This window comes from Prunus avium, chromosome 6, assembly GCF_965620075.1.
Source record: "Prunus avium chromosome 6, drPruAviu1.hap1.1, whole genome shotgun sequence".
Lineage (NCBI taxonomy): Eukaryota > Viridiplantae > Streptophyta > Magnoliopsida > Rosales > Rosaceae > Prunus > Prunus avium.
The window spans coordinates 36,167,696-36,187,465 of NC_142289.1; the positions used below are offsets into that span (position 1 = coordinate 36,167,696).

Genomic DNA, 19,770 nt, shown 5'->3' on the forward strand with positions numbered 1-19,770 from the left:
TGATGGGCCCACTTACTAAAGAACGAGACTCTCTGCCGAAATTTCGGCAGAGTCTCCCCTGAAAATTTGATGTTTCCCAAATTCGTCAACTTGTTAAAAAAACATATTTAAATATCCCAACAGGCAGCATGCATCAGAAACACTGAAACAGTTTACAACATAGGCATCCGACCTCATAATCAAACCCTAGCAAGGGCGATAACAGAGCAATCTAAGAGTTTCAGTTTACAAACGAAAATGAAGTTTAACATAAATGAACGAATAAAAGTTCGTCATACGCGCTCGCATAAGTCACGATCCACATGTCACGCCAAGCAAATATGTAACATGTCACGCTAAGAGTTGTAGCAAGCCTATAAAATGCATCAACTCTATAAACCCATGCTAATTATCCCGTCAAGTGCCATTTTGGCCCAGCAAAGCTCGAGCACAAGCACGCCAAAGAAACATGCCACGCCAAGCTAAAAACTCTTTATTTTACACCTAGCCACGCTACAAGCTTAAGTGGGCCCAAGCCATGCAAATGCCCGAGGCTTGCTGAGTGGATTGTGGTATGGACGGTTACGAGCATTCACGAGGCCCATTGATGGGCCAAGAAGTGAAAGTTTTGGGATGCTTGGGAGCCCCAAAACTCGAGCCCATTTCACGAGCCCAAATATGTGGGTAAACATGAAAAAGAGAAAAAGGTAGCCCATTACCTTAGAAAATTGGCCCATCACCTTAATAACAATAGTCCATCACTTTAGAAAGTTGGCTAATTCCCTTAGTAAACTAAACCATCACCTTAGGAAGGCCCAAATGACCAACAAAATATCTGAAAGTCTCCAGCACATGGCTGGAGACAAAACCACGACAAAAGCCAAGGGTTACTCATGTATGTAGGCTGCTAAGAGTCTCTAGTACATGGCCAAGAAACAAACCCAAGGTAGACCACCCGAAAAATCAAAGGATATTAGCGTGCGTAGTTTGCTAAGCGAGAAGCACCCTTCAAACCAACGTCATTACCCATTTCTTTTTCATATCAGCTCTTGCCATGAATAGGGGAGGAAAGAAGGAGAGATGATAACCAAAGATAGGAGATTGCTACTGGAACAGCTGTAGGAAGGCTCTAGAGCCTCCAAAAATCTTGTCTTTTTGTGTTTGGACTAAGGAGGATTTCACAAAATAGGATGAATCAAAGGAAGAGAAGAGAAATGAAAGGGAAGACTTGGCAAATTGGGGAGGAACCATCTAGGGTTCCTTAGTAAGGAGGAGCTTCCAATGGCTATAAAAGGGGGGTTTCTCCTACCCATTATCAAAAAACCACATCCAGAGAGAGCAATCATTACTTATCATCCCTGGAACTCTCCAATTTCAAGCCCTATTACTCAATCTCCTCCCATTTTCTCTTTTGGCAAGCTATTCTAGAGCCTGACGAAGTTTTTGTGAAGCTATCGAAAAGTTGCTCAAAGCACCCACTCTTCCACCCTAATTTCTCTCTCTCTCTCATGCTAAACTCATGAATGCTTAGCTTCCATGCAACAAGCTTCTCAAGCCAAGCCAAGAATTTATCTGTAAGAAACTGTTGGTTTCTGTTGGTTAAAAAGACCAAGGTGTTTCCTAAGCCTCAGCTACCCTTTCAAAGCACTCTTGGGGTCTGATTCTTGAATTCAGACCTAGGGGCAATTTCACACATTTGACTCTTTACATCAGCCTAGGCCCATCAATAGCTGCTGGAACGAAAAAGCCCCCACACCGAGCATACCCAATGCATCCACATTTGAATCATTTGAGTTCTGATCTCTGTCGAGGAGTCCTTGAAATTTCAAAATCAATTGAAATAAATATATTTATAATATCTCTTGCGTGACAATACGTGCAAGACTGGTACTCTATTTATTTTTATTCTGTCCTGCTTCATTTCTTACAAGATTGAAAAACCAAAAGTAGTCCAAATACGATTTGTCCATTTGGAAGCATGCAAATCCAATTTGACTATCTTTTCTTCACAAATTCCATTCACATTGGACGAAGTTGCTGACTTTGCTCTTTGTTCATCCGTTTTAATTTGTCTTATATGATGGTAGGGTAAAGTTCCTCATTGGCTTGAAAACCATTGGTGGTCAACAAGTCAACTTTCTTTGAGGCCCAAACACTTTCTTTTCTTATTTATGTGATGAAGTAGAAAACAAATTGACACTTGAGCCATGACGTCATTAATCTTAACATCCACAAGCAGCTATAAATATTTCTGCAATTTGATTTGAAGCATTGTTATTAAGATGGAGGACAAGTGGTGCTTTTGGATTATTGGCCAAGCTCTTATGGGATGAGAGTGATGATCGCTTTGGTTGAGAAAGGGATCCTGATATTTCCATCGAAATTTTCATGTTTTTAAACTGCCAATATTTCCAATACTATCAATATTTTAGACCTCGGTTCAATGTTAATAGATGGAAAAAAAATACAATAAAAACTTGCGGCAGAACCCGACAAGTTGGGCAAGTGGGATAATTCTAGTCTTTGTTTCTTCCCTCCAGGTTTTGTTTTGTTTTGTTTTTTAAAGTAGGAAAACAATTGTCCATTGAAGACTTTTTTAATACTAAACAAAAAGGTGGGAACGATTTAAAATCAACAACATGACTTCTAATTCTAGCACTTGAAAATGGATCATCTGAATTGATTGAAATCACTTTTGTGACCCAGACTTTTGTTCATCTGGGGCGTAAAAAATAATTTCATAACTAACTTCTACAAAGTCTAGGTTTTCATAGCAATACGATATATATCATAACAAATAATTTATTTCAATAATTTTTAATATATGATTTTGGGCCAAAATCTAAGGCTTTATATATTGGACCACATCTTATTAAAGCTTGGGCCTTGATATTTTCAATATAGGAGAGGTTTTGGGCTAAAATCTTGAAAGCTTTACTTATTTGGGAGTTTCACTAAAACACCCAAAATGGGGGCTGAAATTATAAAAAAACCCAACACCCAAAACACTTTATAAACACACCCAAAACTCATCATTACACACACTCAAAACCCATTTATAAACACACCCAAAAAATATACAATTGTTGATTTTGGGGTTAATTTTGGGTGTGTTTCTATGTTTAAATAGTATGTGGGTTTTTTTATAAATACATGTCTAGGATTGGGTTTATTTATAATAATCTATACTTATTTAGGGTGTTGAGTGGGGATTTTGCATGCAAAATATTAGTCAAGTGTCTTGTTTTTATTGGCAAAGTGCTTGGCTAGATGGGTGAAGAAAACACTTAAGTGTGGGTAGCTATCCACAGTAGGCATGTGCTGGGTCCGCCAGTGATTATAAGCTTTTCTATCATAAAAATGACAAACTTTTCTATTAAAAAATCTACAAGTGATTCTTGAAAAACTTTAAAAGTGTTTTTGAAAAAAGTTAAAAAGATGCGGGTAAAAATGGAGATATCAAATTACTAAACTTGTTGAAAAGAGGAAAGGTATATGGCTGTTATGCTTATGCTCATCAGAGGTTGAATCGATTTAGGCAAAAAATTAGGAGGTAGTTGGGGTTGACGAATGTTTAGGTGATGGGCACGATGTGTGCCAATACGAAATTCAAGCTAGAGTAGACTGATTGTACATGGGTAATGAAACTGAAGATGATGATTGATCACCAATGTCATTCCCACTAATTTTGAGGGGTTGGTGGAGGGAGCAAAGGCTGATCACCAATGTCAACTTAAAATATAAGTCAGCTCTGTGTGACATATATGGAATGTGCCAAGTTGGATTTGAAATAAGGCAACTATGAACTCAATATTTGTTAGGTGAGGCGTCAATTTAGTTGAGTTATTCTCCATGAACCATGGTGAGTGGTGTCTGCTCAATGCAGGTTTGGTTGAGCTAATAAATTGTGGCATAGCCAGCCACATGTCATGTCATATGGTTCAAAATTAGGCACATGGGGAGGAGGGGGTTGGTGGTACAGAAACTCTTCAAACCTTGAAAAAGATAATAAGAAAATTAAAAAATAAATGCATAAAATGAAAGATAATAAAAGTACTTATTGGAATAGTCACTAAATTTACATTGTCACACAAACCCCACATTTTAATTATATCATATTAATCCATCCACTTACGACATAATCAAAATCATCATCCTCACAAATTTCATCTATGACCTTATTGGCTTCAACACAATGGTAGAGTGCTTCAAAATGTGCAAGCTGAACTGCCCACCTTTCTCTGTGGTGTCAAGCTTCGACTGTCCTGGAGGAGGCAAGAGCTCAAAGTTCTGGACTAGACGTCCCAAAGTGATCCCAAGGATTGGCAGGGCCAAAATAATCCCGGGACAGCTTCTTCTCCCAACACCAAATGGAAGGTACCTAAAGTCATTGCCATTGGCCTCAACCTTGGCCTCTTCCTCCAAAAACCTCTCTGGCCTAAACTCCTCAGGCTTCTTCCAGTGGGCAGGGTTGTTTGCCAGCCACCATGCATTCACCAGGATCTTGCTCTCCGCCGGAATGTCGTAGCCGCCCAGCTTTGCATCGTTGAGGTTCATGTGTGGGACAAGCAATGGGATTGCCATGCGAAGCCTGAGAGTCTCTTTGATCACAGCTTGAAGGTAGGGAAGCTTCTGGGTGTCTGGCTCTGTGATTTGAACACCAGGGCCAAGCACTGAGTCAAGCTCATCCCTCAGCTTCTTTTGGATCTCAGGGTGGTTCACAAGCTCTGCAATCCCCCACTCAATTGACCATAGTGTTGTTTCAATGGCTGTTGATAAAAAAAAAATATATATATATATTAGACTGTGATTTATCTGTAACGAGTTAGATAAGTCATCAAACTGTGATTAATCTGTAGTGTCCAAATGGAAAGTGGGTTGGCAGGTCGATGTCACAGTTAGACTAACGTAGAGGATAAGATGTGTATGTTTCCATCATTATAAGGAAACTCAAGAAAGTTGCTAGGTTATATATATATATATATATATATATATATTAAGATTGAAGCCACATGTTTTGTTCACCTAGATGCACCTAATAAAGTAATATTTACCACCTAACCTGACAAGAAATCATGTCACAATGCAGGACAACCTATGCTTTGGGTTAAACTACAGTTGAAATTAACTTAAATACTTAAAATGAATTCTAAGTTGGTGTTGAAATAATCAATTTATAAGCATATAAATTACTAGAGAATGGGTTTCTCATACACATAACCAAGATACTATGAGTGTTCGAACCTAATATTTCTAGTCTGTAGATCTATTCTCTTTTTCACTCGACTAGACCCGTTAGCAGAATACATAATATTTTAACTGCGATTTAAATAAAACCTAGGATTTATTATTGATATATGTAATATTATTTGTAAGAAAATATAAAATAAAAGAGTGTGGAAGAACAGGTCAAAAAATTTATCCTCAACCTCACAATAAACACAAGCGACAAGGGCACCGAATTTTTCAGGCTTGCAATTATGACCGGTAAGTTTTATAGGATTTATTTTTTGTTTGTTTTGCATAAATAATGTGAAAATTTTAAGAGAAGCGCCGTTAGCAGGGAAATTGGGCAAAGCAGTAAAATGCATGCCACTGTGTTCCTGTGGTAAAAATTAGGAGACTAGGAAAGTGAGGGCCCCACTTACCAGCAACGTTGATATTCTCGACGATATAAAGGACGTTGTCCTCGTTGATCTCTCCCTTCTGCTGAGCGTCGAGGATATGGTCGATGGCGCACTTCAGTCCTTCATTTGTTGTCGTTTTTGTGCTCGAAAGTTTCCTGCTCAACAATTAAAATCAAATTTTATTTTAGATTTAATCAAATATTCTATAAAAATAGAAAACTTCACATATTTTGAAAAGTCGTATAGCAAAATTTCCATGAGACCTAAAAAAAGAAACCATTCATGCTACTAAAATGGTATATTTTTACCATCTAGTTATGTAATTACATAACGTATTATATCAAATATTGTTATTCACGCTATCAGTTTGTTATTTTTATCCGTTTCCATTTTCAATGCAGGATGACAAATTGAATTTTCAGTAACAGTTTCCTTTTTGTCTTTTACTAATTGGACACTAGTGTTTTCAACGTAAATAACAAAAATGAAATAAGTCAAAAAAAATATTCTTACTTCCGTTCATCAACAAAGTAGTCCTTGAACAGCCGAATTCTCTTCTCTTTGACCTCTTCGCAGATCTTCAAGTAACCTCTCAAGAAGGGTCTCAAAATGGGGATAAAATCTCCATAATTGTAATCGAAGCTCTGAGCCAATCGGCTCCTCTCCCCATTCAACCCCCTGAGCTTCATAAACAGAGGATCCTCCTCGCTCTCGAACCTCCGATCGAACATAATCCGGTACATGTTGTTGTACATCATCAGCTGCAACCGCCTCCGCAGCACCATCCCATTGGTCGCAGACCCCGGGTGCTTCTTCACGTCCTCAACCACCGCCGCCGCCTCCGATTCCCACCCGAGCCTGTACTGCTGCACGACCTTGTTCGTGAAGAAAGGGACGGTCATGATCCGCCTCATCTTCCTCCAATGCTCACCGTAGACCGTGAACACCATATCCTGGCCCTCCCCGGTGAAAATATCGAACACGACGTTTCGTGTCCTCGACCCGAATTCGACGCCCTGGGTGTGGAGGACCTCCTTGGCGAGGTCAGGGGACGAGACCACCACCAAATTGCGCTGCCCCATGCGGAGGAGGAAGATGTCGCCGAACTTTTTCGCGAGGTCGGTGAGGTTCCGGTGGTTGAGGTCGTCGCCGACCTGGATCCAGTTTCCGAAAATTGGTACGGGTATCGGGCCGGGCGGGAGCTTGAACCGCTTGCCACGGAGCTTCGAAATCATGATTGCGACGATGATGGCGATGAAGAGACCCAGGAGGGTCTTTTCCAGGAGGAGCAGGTCCATTTCGGGGTGTGTGGGTGTGGCGAGTGATTTGGTGGGTGGGCAGAGGAAAAATGCGGATGAGAGAAAATGAGTTATGGGTGGGAAAGTGAACTGGTGTTTGTGTGTTTGTGGAATGGAATTTATAGAAAGAAGTAACGGGCGAGCGGCCGTTAGGTAGGTTACGTGGTCATGTGGCTGTGGCTGTGGGGGGTGGGTGAAGCTGTGACTGAAGGCGAGGAAATGGAGATTAACGTCGTTATATTTAAAAGAAGTAAGGGGGTTGGAGAACTCTGGGCGTGTGGGAGTAGGTAAACGAGCGGGTAGGTAGACGAAGATGTCAACTTTTTTTTTGTTTTGAATCGGGTGTGGAGCCCTCTCAACTGTATCGTGGGGCTCGCCACTGGTATTTCGACACCTAAGCGGCTTCGGCCGTGATGGACTGCAACTTGCAAGTGTATGTTTCTCTTTTTTTCTGTGTCGTGGTCGCTTCAGGATCACGATGCTATGCTGCTGCCCTCACACTTTTCTTTATTCACCTCTATACTTAAATTATTAAATTTTTAAGTTTTATTATTATGTAAAAAGACAAAAAAATCATCCAACTACACACATTCCACCACTCTTCATATTAAGTTTTAGAAAAACATAAAAACACAAATTTCTCTACACCCTATTGTCAAATTACTCTTTTCTTTCAATCCAAGAAACTTACTACACTATCATTTTCTCTTCACAAACCCTAAATACGGTATGCAAATAGTGACTTGTAGTTCGTCAATTGAGTTTGACAACAGTGTTTTTATCTCTTTAAGGAATGTGAGATTGAGGTGATCTTAGAGTGATAAGGGGCAAGATAGCTGAGTGTGGAGTGGGAGGTTGATGAGTTTTTAATTTTCTTTTTGCTGGGTGTTATATTAAGAGGTAGTTTGAGAAGATAGTGGGATTTTCTTAGAAATTGTGAAAATTTGAATTAGAAGTTGGGATGAACCTAGAACATGGGGTGAACAAAAAAATTACGAGATATAAATAAAAAAAATCAAAATTAAACCATGATATTTATGGATGTTATTTATCTTATGTTCCTCATTCTCAGATGTCCTTATCGCAATATGTTTAAAAAAAAAAAAAACGAAGGAATATTTGGCCACCAAGTTGGGGTTGGGTCCCACCAAAATCTGATTTTAAAAAAATTGGTGTGAGCAGCGATTAGGTGAATTGTATGTGTTTTTCTTTGTACGTACTTCTGGATGAAGCACGCCACCGAGTTCAATTTTGCTTATTACCTACTAATTTTGATTTGTTGATTACCATTTTAGAGTATAATATAATGTGTCCCATAGAGACATATTACCTTCCCGCATTGAGATTTGGTAAAAATAAGACAAATTTAAAAAATGAATAGAACCTAACCTATTATTTTTATGATAGGTTTTCACACAATTGTTATTGCATGGAAATCAACCATTTTAAGTATTAACCAAAATTAAAATGGAAGCAAAAGGATAACCATTTTATTTTAGGTCCCGTTTGATAACCATTCCATTTTTATTTATTTAAAACTGAAAGCAAGAAAACACTAGCTAGTTATTTATTATCAACATATAATAATTAAAAATTATTTATTTATTTCATTTACATAAGGAAATAAAACAACACACATGCCTTTCAATTAGAGCATCTCCAATAGTAGTAGCAAATTAAACTATTCAAATTAAAGTTTATTGACCTATGTGGCAATTTGAAGGTTTATTTGCTACTTGAATATTTTTTATTCCAACAACTTCAATTCAATTAATGCAATATCATGGAGAAAAATGAAAATTATGAAAATATGTGAAAAATGTCTCTGTATTTATTATCTGAAAAGAAAAAAATGCATGTTTTTTAACATTTTCAAGGTAGGTTTTGTTTTTCAAAAATAAAATAAAATATTTTAAAGAACCAAAGTCAACTTACCAGTCTTAAAGAGAGAGAAAAAGGTTGCAGTTTTGATGATTGAGTTGTACAAGGATGTTCCAGAGATTTTTATGATGTGGCTCATCTATTCGAGCATCCCAAAGTGATTGAAGAGGCTACTGGAGATGTTCTTATACAACTTTATTTTATTTTAATTTTTATAAAAAGAGATAATTATATATAATTGGCCTTATGAATTTGAGGGAACAAGCAATTGATTAGACATAGGATATTCAATGTGTTGTGTGTGTGTGTGTTTTTAATGTAAAGTAGTATTGGCTCTCCCACTTATTAATATCCAACAAAGGATGTTGCACTTGTGCATAAATTAATATTTTACATATCAACACATCTTCTTCAAATCCAACAAACTAACTTATCCGTTGACCTCATAAAATTAAAGTGAACTTAAGAAAAATATTTAAAAGAAGTTTTATGAGGTTTTGGAGTTGGGTTTGTTTGAAGAAATCAATGACAGTTTTATAATTTAAAAGAAGTTAAAAGTCTTTTTGTTATATTGTAAATGGTCTTTGGGTGTATTTTTAAAGTCCATTTCATATAAGATTTTTTAAATATAATTTTAACTCATATATTGGGTATTATAGTGAATCTCTCTTTCGTAAATAAAAATCTAAGACAATTGCGTATTTATAGCATCACACATATATACGAGCATTCTCATCTGAAAGAAAAATAGTCGAACAAAGAGTTAGAATTGTTTAAAGGGGGTCCCAGGATGACAGCCAGAAAAAATAAAAATGTCAAAGTCGTTGCATTAAATGTGACGATGTTTATTTAATGCAAATTAATGTAAGAGTTGTAAATGGAGGTGGCAGTGGAACGGTCCACATGTGCTGCCTACCACAGTATACCACCACCACTCAATTCCTCATTTTTCTGCATATTGATATTTGCTCTCTCACTTCACTTGTACATCTTCATAATTATACTTTATTTTCAAAATAAGAACATCTTATTTATAGTCTAAATCATCTAAATCGGAAATTGTTATCCCTATTTTTGTTTTGTTTTGTTTTTTTTTTGTTGAGAAATTCTAAGATTGCATTCATAATTTAGTCAAAAAAGCTATTAACCACAAGAGGCCAAAATAAACTAGCCACAAAGGGCGATTACAATAACGGAGCGGTCGAACAACAAAATTAAGACAATCTGGTGCGCCTCCACTAATGATCATACATGATCGAATAGCATAGGCATCCCAACTAAGATTGCAAACTCAAAATCATCAAAAATAAATAAAGCTTGAAAAAACCAAGTCATAACAATACAAATAACGAGTTGTGTTATTTGTTTCAAATTTATCTAACGAGTTGCGTTGTTTTTTTTAAAGGAATTTTCACAAATAGACTCATTCCAATATGACATAAATCATATTTTTTTATAGTCATTAATCAATCAGGAACCTAGAAAACTAGTACAAGATTAGTTCTTTCGCAACATAAAGTCTTCAGTGGGGCTCTTCTAGATTGTAAAGAAAAATTCTCAAATATGACAAAATGCATACCTCTTAATCACTCTCTCATAAAATAAGATAAGAGTGATTTCATCATGTCATAATCACTTTATATTATATAAGTTGCGTGTGATGGATTATATATTAGGAGGGATATCTAGATGACGGCAAGGCTTTAGAAGGATTGCTTATAGATCTAAAATAAATACAAAATGCGTGTGCAGAGGATTTACTAATGTAGTGGTTTAAAACAATTGGTTTTCCATAAAAAGTTAAGAATTCGAGTCTTAACATTCGTGTATCGTATATAAGTTTAGTTCTACCTTAAAAGAAATTTAAAAGACAAAAGCTTAATATAAAAAATTGGGAGAAAGTAAATATTAAATTGGAAGACAGAAAAGAAAGATAGATACATGCTGCCGACTTTTTGAGGATCAGTTCCAAGGTTCTCACCTACTCCCGTTGAAAATGATTTGTTGAACGAATGGCACAACCCACATTCCAACAAAGTCGCCACCAAGCCCTTTTCCTTTTTCACGGGCTACTAGCACTTCCCACCATTCTCCACTTTAACTTTTCTAAACACCAAAATCGTACACGTCACCTATATGTCAACCACGTATATTTCCAACATCATCGACATCACCAATTATTAATGTTAATATTATAATTATTATTAGTCCATTTTTCTTCAAAACCAATTTCATGGATTACGACTCCAATGCTCATATTTTTACACGCTCATTCCGATTAAGTTTGGTAAAAGTGTAATCGATAACAGGGTGGGCACAGGGCCTACTACAATATATATTGGGCCAGAGAGAGAGTTGAAACGACCTTGTCTTATTGCCCCAAAAACATCCACCAAAATGTAAGCCCGCAAAGTGGGCCCATAATCCCGGACAGGCGCAAGTTAGCGAGAGTTTGAAAACAAAGACTGGACTGGAGAGATAGATTGGTTGGCCAAAGCACGCACGAACCTCTCCTTTTTCTCAAACTGTTTTTTTTTAACACTCACTCACTCCACTTACAGTCGTCGCATAAATCAAACTCTCGCCGATTCTGAGAAACCTTTCGCGAAAGCTAAACGATGTCGTATGTGCCTCCACACCTAAGGTCAAGCTCAACGACCACCACAACCACCACCACCACAGAAACCTCATCTGTAACCCTAGACGATCAGACCAAGCTCTCGTACCCCTCCTCCAACTCTCACTTCAACAACGACAAGTCGTCCGCTGCTTCCTTCTCCAGCTTCTCGCACTCCAATGCCTCCCGCTGGAGCTCCGGCGCTATCTCCACCGCCAACAGAGCTCTCGCACGGCCCGACACCGTCGTCCCTCAGTGGAAGCCCTCCGAACGCGTCCTCCGCATGAAGCCTGAACTGGTTCGACGCTTCACCAGTTTTCAATTGCATTTTGGGAATTTTTGAAATTCTTGGCCTTGTATTTCAATTCGTTTACTTAGGGTTCTTCCTACAGCTAATCTCATATTTTCAATGACATTTATGTTTTATTAATGTTATCAGTCTATTTACAAAATTATACATGCCTGCAGATTGAAGAGGTTTGTTTGCGGCTTAATTTGGATGTTTCTGTTTGTCCGGACTCTGCTCCTGCTCCAGCACCGATTGAGTCATTTGCAGATATGGTGAATCATATTTGTGTCTTATCAAAATTGGATTTTTTTCTTCTATTTTTACTAGCGTATTTTGTTTCTCTACGGTGTAACAAAACCATTTGGATTCGCTTTTCTCAGTGTTTGCACCCTAGCATCATGAAAGATATTGCATACCATGGATACACCACCCCAACATCCATTCAGGCTCAAGCCATGCCAGTTGCCCTCAGTGGGAGGGACCTATTAGGTTGTGCTGAAACTGGCAGCGGGAAAACGGCTGCATTTTCCATCCCAATGATACAGGTCCGAGGCTGCGTTATTTGATGTTCTTATGCAGTCTGCACGTTATGCCTGCTAAGTGGGTTTGTTTTACTTAAGGTTTTAATTTTAAATTTCAATGTGTAGCATTGCTTGGCTCAACCTCCTGTTCAACGTGGTGATGGACCACTAGCTTTGGTATTGGCCCCGACTAGAGAGCTTGCCCAACAAATAGAAAAAGAGGTACGATACCTGTGCTTAGGCTGCAAACGTTAACATTGTGATCACAAGTATTTTTTTTGTTGGCTTGGAATTTGTTTCGTAATACTTTTCCTTTGGTGCTAAGTTATGATTGTGTTTTTACAGGTCAAAGCTTTTAGTAAATCTCTTGAGTCCTTCAGAACTGCCATAGTTGTGGGTGGAACCAACATAGCTGAGCAGGTGATTGATTTGGCTCAATAATTTCACATTTTACTATTCAAATAATTGTTTTAATCTTCGTAGAAAATTCATTATTTCTTATCCTGTGTTATTGCCTAGGTTGGTGTGGGCTAGGATTCTGAATTATTGCTTCTCTGGTATTATAGTTTTTGTGAACATTTGTTTCTGCCTAATGCCCTCCTCCCCCGCTCTCTTACCCGTGGTTAAAAAATCAAACACTTAACCCATAGCTCCCTTGTTTCTCATGTAGTAAGAGTGAGATATTCCTTTAGTGCAATGATTTTCTGAACTTTTATAGCATTCTACGGAATATATTATTTCCTGTTAGTTTTTGCTAATACTTGTTTGGTTGTGGCTTTGCTACTGGATGAAATGACAGAGGTCTGAGCTACGAGCAGGAGTTGATGTGGTGGTTGCTACTCCTGGACGATTTATAGATCATTTACAACAAGGGAATACTTCCGTCACTAGAATTTCATTTGTTGTTCTGGATGAGGCTGACAGGATGCTTGACATGGGTTTTGAACCACAGATAAGAGAGGTATATTTTGTCTCACCCTTTGATGTGATTGTGTCTGAAAAAAAGAATCTTTTTGCCTTTTGCTTTTGAAATTATGTCATACCATCGTCCCCATGGCTTGTTTTGGCCTGCGTTTTTAAGTTCTTGAGCCAAAGTTTTTGTGTCCAACCGTTTCTTCCTTCCAATGCTTCCATGATTGTTCCTTTCATTTATAATTTCCAAACATATAGCATCAAGTATCAGGCTCAACGTGAATGCCTATTTTTGAGAAATGAAACTTTATAAAGAATAGGGCAACAATGAAAGGGAACATAGAAATGGAGAAAATATTCCTTGGAAAAAAGCCTACAGTTGGAGGAAACCAAGTGGAATCACAAATTCAAGGTGACATATAGAACGTCCTGGGGGACTTATACATGATGTTCACCTCACTTTTAGGTTCCGTTTTGAATAAAGTTTAGGTTTTGTACAACTTTCTGTCCCTTCTATATTTCTGAACCTTGTAAAGCATTTTCAATGTTCAAATCATTGTTTGACTCCTAAACCCGTTATTTGCAAGCATTTCTGTAACACTGAAAGGAGTTATCTGATACATATATTAGAACACATAATATAATCATCTGATTCCTTGTTTACTTCTGGAAGGATATGTCACATCTCTTTTGATGCTCTTTTAGGTGATGCGGAACCTTTCTGAAAAGCACCAAACTTTGCTATTTAGTGCAACTATGCCTGAAGAGATCGAAGAATTAGCCCAGGTAAGGTTTTCCACTAAGTTACCTTATTAAACTAGCTTTTATGTGTTATACAACTTAATGTTTTTTTGGAAATGCAATCTATGGCTGGATTTATTTTTGTAATAAGTTACCAATCACGCAAATTCCCTCCCTGCCCTTGAAATTTAAACACCATCTGATAGTATTACAAATCTTGTGCCAATGTGCGTATAATGGATTGATCAAGCTGGCTATATTTGTGATTTCCTAATTTTAATAATATGATACATGATAAATTTTGTTGTTGTTTATTATTCAATAAGTCTAAAGCATAGTTCAATGTAAACAGAATAAGAGAAAAGTGTCATTGTGGTTCATTTGTCTAATCAAATCAACCTTCTCATTTTACAATCTTATGTTTCTACGGCAAATTTTGTCCTGTATCTTTTAAGTTTCTGAGAATTTTATGTCTTTACTGAGAGACACAGGAGACATCATCCCTTTGTTTGATGGTAACTTCATATTATTTGTTGCTTTGCAACATGCAGATAGGTATTTAGACCTATTTATCACGTTACTTGTTAGAGGAGATACTAAAACCATGCAGTCTTGACCGTATCAATAGCCACTAATGCATTCTTACCTTTACAGCAGAGTAATTTTATCCCAAGTTTGGAATGAACTTTTAGTTTGTCATTTTCCAATATACAAAATCTAATTATTAGAATAACATTAAGATCATTGTGCTCTCTCTCTCTCTCTCTCTCTCTGTCTCTGTCTCTCTCGACTTTCAGAAAAACACTTATTCTAGCTTCTGTTGTCCAATTTCAGGAATACTTAACTAACCCAGTGCAAGTGAAGGTGGGAAAAGTGAGTAGCCCCACAGCAAATGTAACTCAGACTTTGGAGAAGGTTTCTGAGAGTGAGAAGGTTGGTTCACCCAGAACAATCATTGTTGATTTCTCTTTAATTTTTCTTTGCAATGTTTGAGAATTTAATTTAATTTCTTTTTCTTTCGTTTGAGGGTGGGGATGGTGTTTCTGTGGATTATGTTTGCTTTTGAACTCCACTTATTGTTCAGTCACTTTTTGTCTGATTTGCATTTGTACTGAAAATTTTATGTTAGATGTGTGGTGTGGAGAGTTGTTCGTTGTATTACTTGGTTGGAAATCTCTGTTCCCTGTGTATTTTATGTGCTTGATACTGATCTTATTATCTTTGACAAGCATATTCCTCAGCTTATCTTTTGCTTACGTATGTATTTTGAAATGCGTCTGACCCTTTAACCGGGAGAGTTGTTGGCCTGTTTTTAACTCAATAATACTGCTTTGTCTGTGTAGACTGATAGGCTTTTGGCTTTGCTCGTAGAGGAGGCATCTCGGGTTGAAAGAGCTGGCCATCCCTTTCCCTTAACTATCGTATTTGTTGAAAGGAAGGTACATTTTGCTCCATATCGTATCTTCACTTGATTATGACTGTCATCATTTCAACCTTATAATTAAAAGTGTCATGGGTATAAATGTTGATGGACAAGTTTGCCTGCATCTCCTCTTAATATCTATACTTGTGGACAACTCACTCATTTATGATTTGGTTTAAAGGTGAGCATCATGCCTAACAATGCATATGCATTCCAATATTGTGAGCATACATTTTGTAGTGTACTGAATAACGGAAAGAAGTTTAAATTAGGGCTTGGTGATGAACTGTTTTTCTTAAAAGCTTGAATTGTGAAGCCTTTGTACATTGATACAAATTTAATGCGAACTCTTTCCTACTTCTGAGTGCATGTTGCCATCAGAATGCTTTATATGCTTGCTATGGGGCAAAAATACTTTTCAATCTGGTGTGACTTAATTTTCTCTCCTTACTATCTATTTTCTCAGACAAAGGCTTTGATGATTAATGTTGTATGGCTTATTCATGAAATTTAACACTGGATTCTGACTTTGGGTGTGCATGCAGACAAGATGTGACGAAGTTGCTGATGCCTTGGTAGCACAAGGGTTGCATGCAGTTGCTCTTCATGGTGGTCGTACTCAGGGTGAAAGAGAGGCTGCTCTACGTGAATTTAGAAAAGGCACTACCAATATTTTGGTACATCCTCAATGTTGCTAGAGAGAATTGATGCTACTTGTCCTCTATTGATTTCACATTTTCTTTTTGTCTGTTTATACTTGTCTGATTCTGCTTGAATATAAGGAAGCTTTTAAAATCAGCCATCCATGTACCTTATTGAGGCCTTGTGTGCAGGTCGCCACTGATGTTGCATCTCGTGGTTTGGATGTCTCAGGAGTTGCTCATGTTATCAATTTGGATCTTCCAAAGGTATACCTGGTTGCAATTAAAAGGCCTGTTGGTTGGGTTATATCTGGAAGCCACTTATCCAACTTAGAAGATTATCTGAAAAATGGCAATAAATTTGGCAATTCTTCTGAATGAGTCAACTTGTGATGTTTGGAATAGGTGATCTAATAGGTGGTGATCTTTGGAATTTGAATAGCATAAAATCAATCTCAACTATGATCATTAAGTCTTTCTGCTATCATGTGATAGCATCTCATTAGCTTGGTCTTTTCAGTTGCTATTAATTTTGTTGTGAAATAGCAAACCTGAAGCTTCAGTTATGGCTACCTCAATATAGAGCATGGAAGATTATGTACACCGGATTGGAAGGACGGGAAGAGCAGGATCAATGGGACAAGCTACTTCCTTTTACACTGATCGTGATATGGTACCTTATTTTCCACCTTCTCTTACTGCTGCTTTTACTTATGATCTCTTGCATTGGCAGAATATAACTCTTCATTCTTGATTCTTGATGGCACACTGTAGTTCCTTGTGGCAAATATAAAGAAAGCAATTGCAGATGTTGGATCTGGAAATGCTGTGGCTTTTGCAACTGGGAAGGTACAGATTCTTAGATAACCTATGAGCGGTCAATTCTTTGGCGTCGTACTAGCGCCTAGCCTTTCTTGATCATTTCTAGATAATCTTGGGAGAAAGAAGAGAAATTTATTTCATGCATTTGTAAACCTTGACAATTTCTGCTATTAACTATCAGACTGCAAGAAGGAAAGAGAGAGAAGCAGCAGCTGCTCAAAAGCAAGCTAGGGTTGCTCTATCAAAGTGCTCAATAACGGGACCCACATCCGTAAACATTGAGGACAAGTATAGGTTCATGATTGCTGATTCCAACAGTAAAAGAGAAGGTGCTGCAGATAGTGCTTGGGACGACTAATGACCTTCAGTGCGTCTTTAATTACAAGCAGCGAGTTGTGCTTGGGGCGTCAAGAGCTTGAGGTTGGTAAGATGTACGCTGTGTGGAAGCCAGAGTAGAAGTCCCCCACCTCTCTCTCACCCTTCCTCTGTCCCACCCGCACCTTGTGGCCTGTGTCAGCTGTAAATGTGCCTGTGCTGTTTATGCATGCTTTTCTTGCAAGTTTGGTAAAGTTCTTCTATAGGCATGTTACTTCTGACTTGAGGCTTGGACTGCAAAGGTGTTGAATACAATTAGTTCCTTGTAAGTTGTCCACTTTTCAGTAATCAGATCTGTCGTTTTATATCGTTAACGTACCTAGAATCTGTACCAAGGACTAAAGGTTTGATGCTTAGGGTTGGCTCATAGGTTTTGCATTGTACATCTTAAAAATGAAGTTGACTTGAGAAGTTTGTAGTGGAATGAAATACTTTGGACTGATAATGGCTTCCGAAAGACATATATAACTTGACACTGTTTTACTCCTATCCTGTGCCTAACATTCACAGGTGCAACATGTGTCTGCCTGCAACAATAATTTGCAAATTCGAGATGCCTTGGTTTTGCAATGATGCTTTTAGACCCAGACGTATGTTCAGAAAATGTCAGTTCTAAGGTCAAGCATCAAATGCCATTGTAAGACCAAACTCAATGTTTCAGGCAAAAGAAGAAGAAAAGGGACCAACTTAAGTTGCAAAATCCTCTAGTGTGGTGGCTCGGCTTGGCTTGATTTTAATTGGGTCCACCCGTCCTTATGAGTCACCCCATTAAACGAAACTTGTAAGACAATATGTTGGAGTGGTGCCACAAGGGTGCGAACTTGAGACCATTAGTTTGCAAGTCAAGACCTTTTATCTATTGGGTTAGACCCTCTTAGCTTAGGTCTCAATATTTAAAAGTTAACCAAATAATAATCATGACACTTGTCCAATTTAATTGAAAAATCCGTTGGAACCAAACATCATACCTTTTACAATGACCCACATAAACGGAAACAGCTGCGTTTCTTGATTGCCAATTTGTGATTATACTCCATAATCACAAAAGAGAATTTAACATTCTGGTTGGTTTATAATATTTTTAAAATTTTGTTCTTGTAATTTCCTAACTGAAAGAGAAAGCAAAAAAGTAAGAAAAAGAAAAGAAAGAGAAAAAAGATGTGCAATTTTATATTTGAGAAACGAAATAAACGAGAGTTGCGTTAAGACACTCCCAATAAAAGTCAAAGTGACCTCAAACGCAGCGGCCAAATTTTGTTGAAAGTCAAAGTTGCTATTGACTTGATAGGGTTGAGGTTTTGAGCTCTCTGCGTTTTTGCAAATTGAGATCTGAAAATGGCAGGGGGAATCGCAGCGGCATCGTCACGTTTCTCGAAGCTTCCGAGGCCTCAATCCTCCGATGTAAAAGCGGTCGCTATGTGGGGCGTCGCCGCCGGCACCGGCGCTCTTTGGTTCATCCAGGTTCCCCCTTTCTCTTTCAGTTTTTACTTCAGATTTTATCATCCCTGTAATTATTTATCAATTTTTTTTTCAATAAGCCATAGTTTGATTGATTGCAATAAATATGAAAATTTGAAGTAAAAATTATGCGGAAATGAAGAAATAGTTGAAAGCTGCTGTATTTTATTGTATGATTCTAATGTTTTCCTTTTTCTTCATACAAAACATGAAACAGCCATTTGATTGGATAAAGAAGACATTTTTGGAGAAGCCTGTGGCAAATGAAGGCCAGTAATATGAAGAAGCTGGATCTGGAGAGGATTCACACAACATAAGCATTTTTCATCTTCAATTTAAGGACATTCTAATTTCCATCTGTTTCAATAATTGCTTGTTTTGTAAGCTAACAGAATAGATTATGAATCTGTTTTGTTGAAACATTTTCTTTGCCATTTGCCTTGTGATATTAATGCAAGTTCCAGTTTAGCTCTTCAATTTCATCACATCATTGTGCTCAAGATTTCTACAGCTTGTTCAAACCAGCTAGAACTCTATGAAAAATCGAAGGTGTTAATTTTGGTGTGAAGTCTTGGAAGGTTTCATGGGAGATTTTTCACTTTCAACTTATCCCATCGTGTGTTATTGATTTGGGTTTGTTTAATTATCTTGAAATGAGATATACCAGCTTTATCATAGTATTATTTGACTCAAATGTGCTTTCAATTTATGTTGAATTTCCTGGGTTCAGCTCTTTGGTGGTAGAAAGACTACCAAAGAGATCCACACGAGGAGAAGGATTTTCATGAGATGGGAATAGCACTATTTTGCTATTCCCGGTCAATAACGCTATGACACACGTGATAACATTTCTACGTGGTTAGCAAAATATTGTTATCCCCGTTGCAACTAAGTTTTTCTCCCACATGAGATGGAGAGTAGAATTAGAATTTAAACGGAAATATATAGAAGAAATATTATAAGAGAATCATATTGTTTTCTACAGTCTTTTACATTTTAGTGTGGGTATAAACATGATTTTCTAACCCTAGTCATGTAAACAAAATGGAGAAAAACATGTGACTAAATTATGATGTCTTGTATACTTTGAACTCAACTTCCTTTACAGACATACCCTTGGATATTTTGTTGGCATTAAGGAGAAATGTTTGCACATATTTTCACTATTTTTTTAAATTTCATTTCT

The 19,770-nt window shown here is 37.5% G+C and overlaps 2 protein-coding genes across 4 annotated transcripts; one reads left to right on the forward strand and one right to left on the reverse strand.

Annotated features, from left to right (window-relative positions):
- Window positions 1-4,017: 4,017 nt before the first annotated feature.
- On the reverse strand, window positions 4,018-7,114 carry C4H (cinnamate-4-hydroxylase). The gene is made up of 3 exons (XM_021951152.2): window positions 6,120-7,114; window positions 5,628-5,761; window positions 4,018-4,748 (listed from the first exon to the last, which is right to left on the reverse strand). The coding sequence occupies exons 1-3, from the start codon at window positions 6,902-6,904 to the stop codon at window positions 4,150-4,152; spliced, it is 1,518 nt and encodes a 505-aa protein (XP_021806844.1). The 5' UTR covers window positions 6,905-7,114; the 3' UTR covers window positions 4,018-4,149.
- Window positions 7,115-11,258: 4,144 nt separating this feature from the next.
- LOC110750785 (ATP-dependent RNA helicase DBP2) lies at window positions 11,259-19,069 on the forward strand. 3 transcript variants are annotated; one of them, XM_021951150.2, is made up of 15 exons: window positions 11,260-11,700; window positions 11,871-11,963; window positions 12,072-12,236; window positions 12,339-12,434; window positions 12,558-12,632; window positions 13,012-13,173; window positions 13,830-13,910; window positions 14,700-14,798; window positions 15,209-15,304; window positions 15,834-15,965; window positions 16,122-16,196; window positions 16,513-16,602; window positions 16,704-16,778; window positions 16,933-18,587; window positions 18,802-19,069. In XM_021951150.2, the coding sequence occupies exons 1-14, from the start codon at window positions 11,404-11,406 to the stop codon at window positions 17,107-17,109; spliced, it is 1,713 nt and encodes a 570-aa protein (XP_021806842.2). In that variant the 5' UTR covers window positions 11,260-11,403; the 3' UTR covers window positions 17,110-18,587; window positions 18,802-19,069. The 3 variants fall into 3 exon arrangements, with proteins under 3 accessions (XP_021806843.2, XP_088111302.1, XP_021806842.2); XM_021951151.2 differs by lacking the exons at window positions 16,933-18,587; window positions 18,802-19,069 and having other exon boundaries at window positions 11,259-11,700; window positions 16,450-16,602; window positions 16,704-16,763; XM_088255176.1 differs by lacking the exons at window positions 16,933-18,587; window positions 18,802-19,069 and having other exon boundaries at window positions 11,259-11,700; window positions 16,476-16,602; window positions 16,704-16,763.
- Window positions 19,070-19,770: the final 701 nt, after the last annotated feature.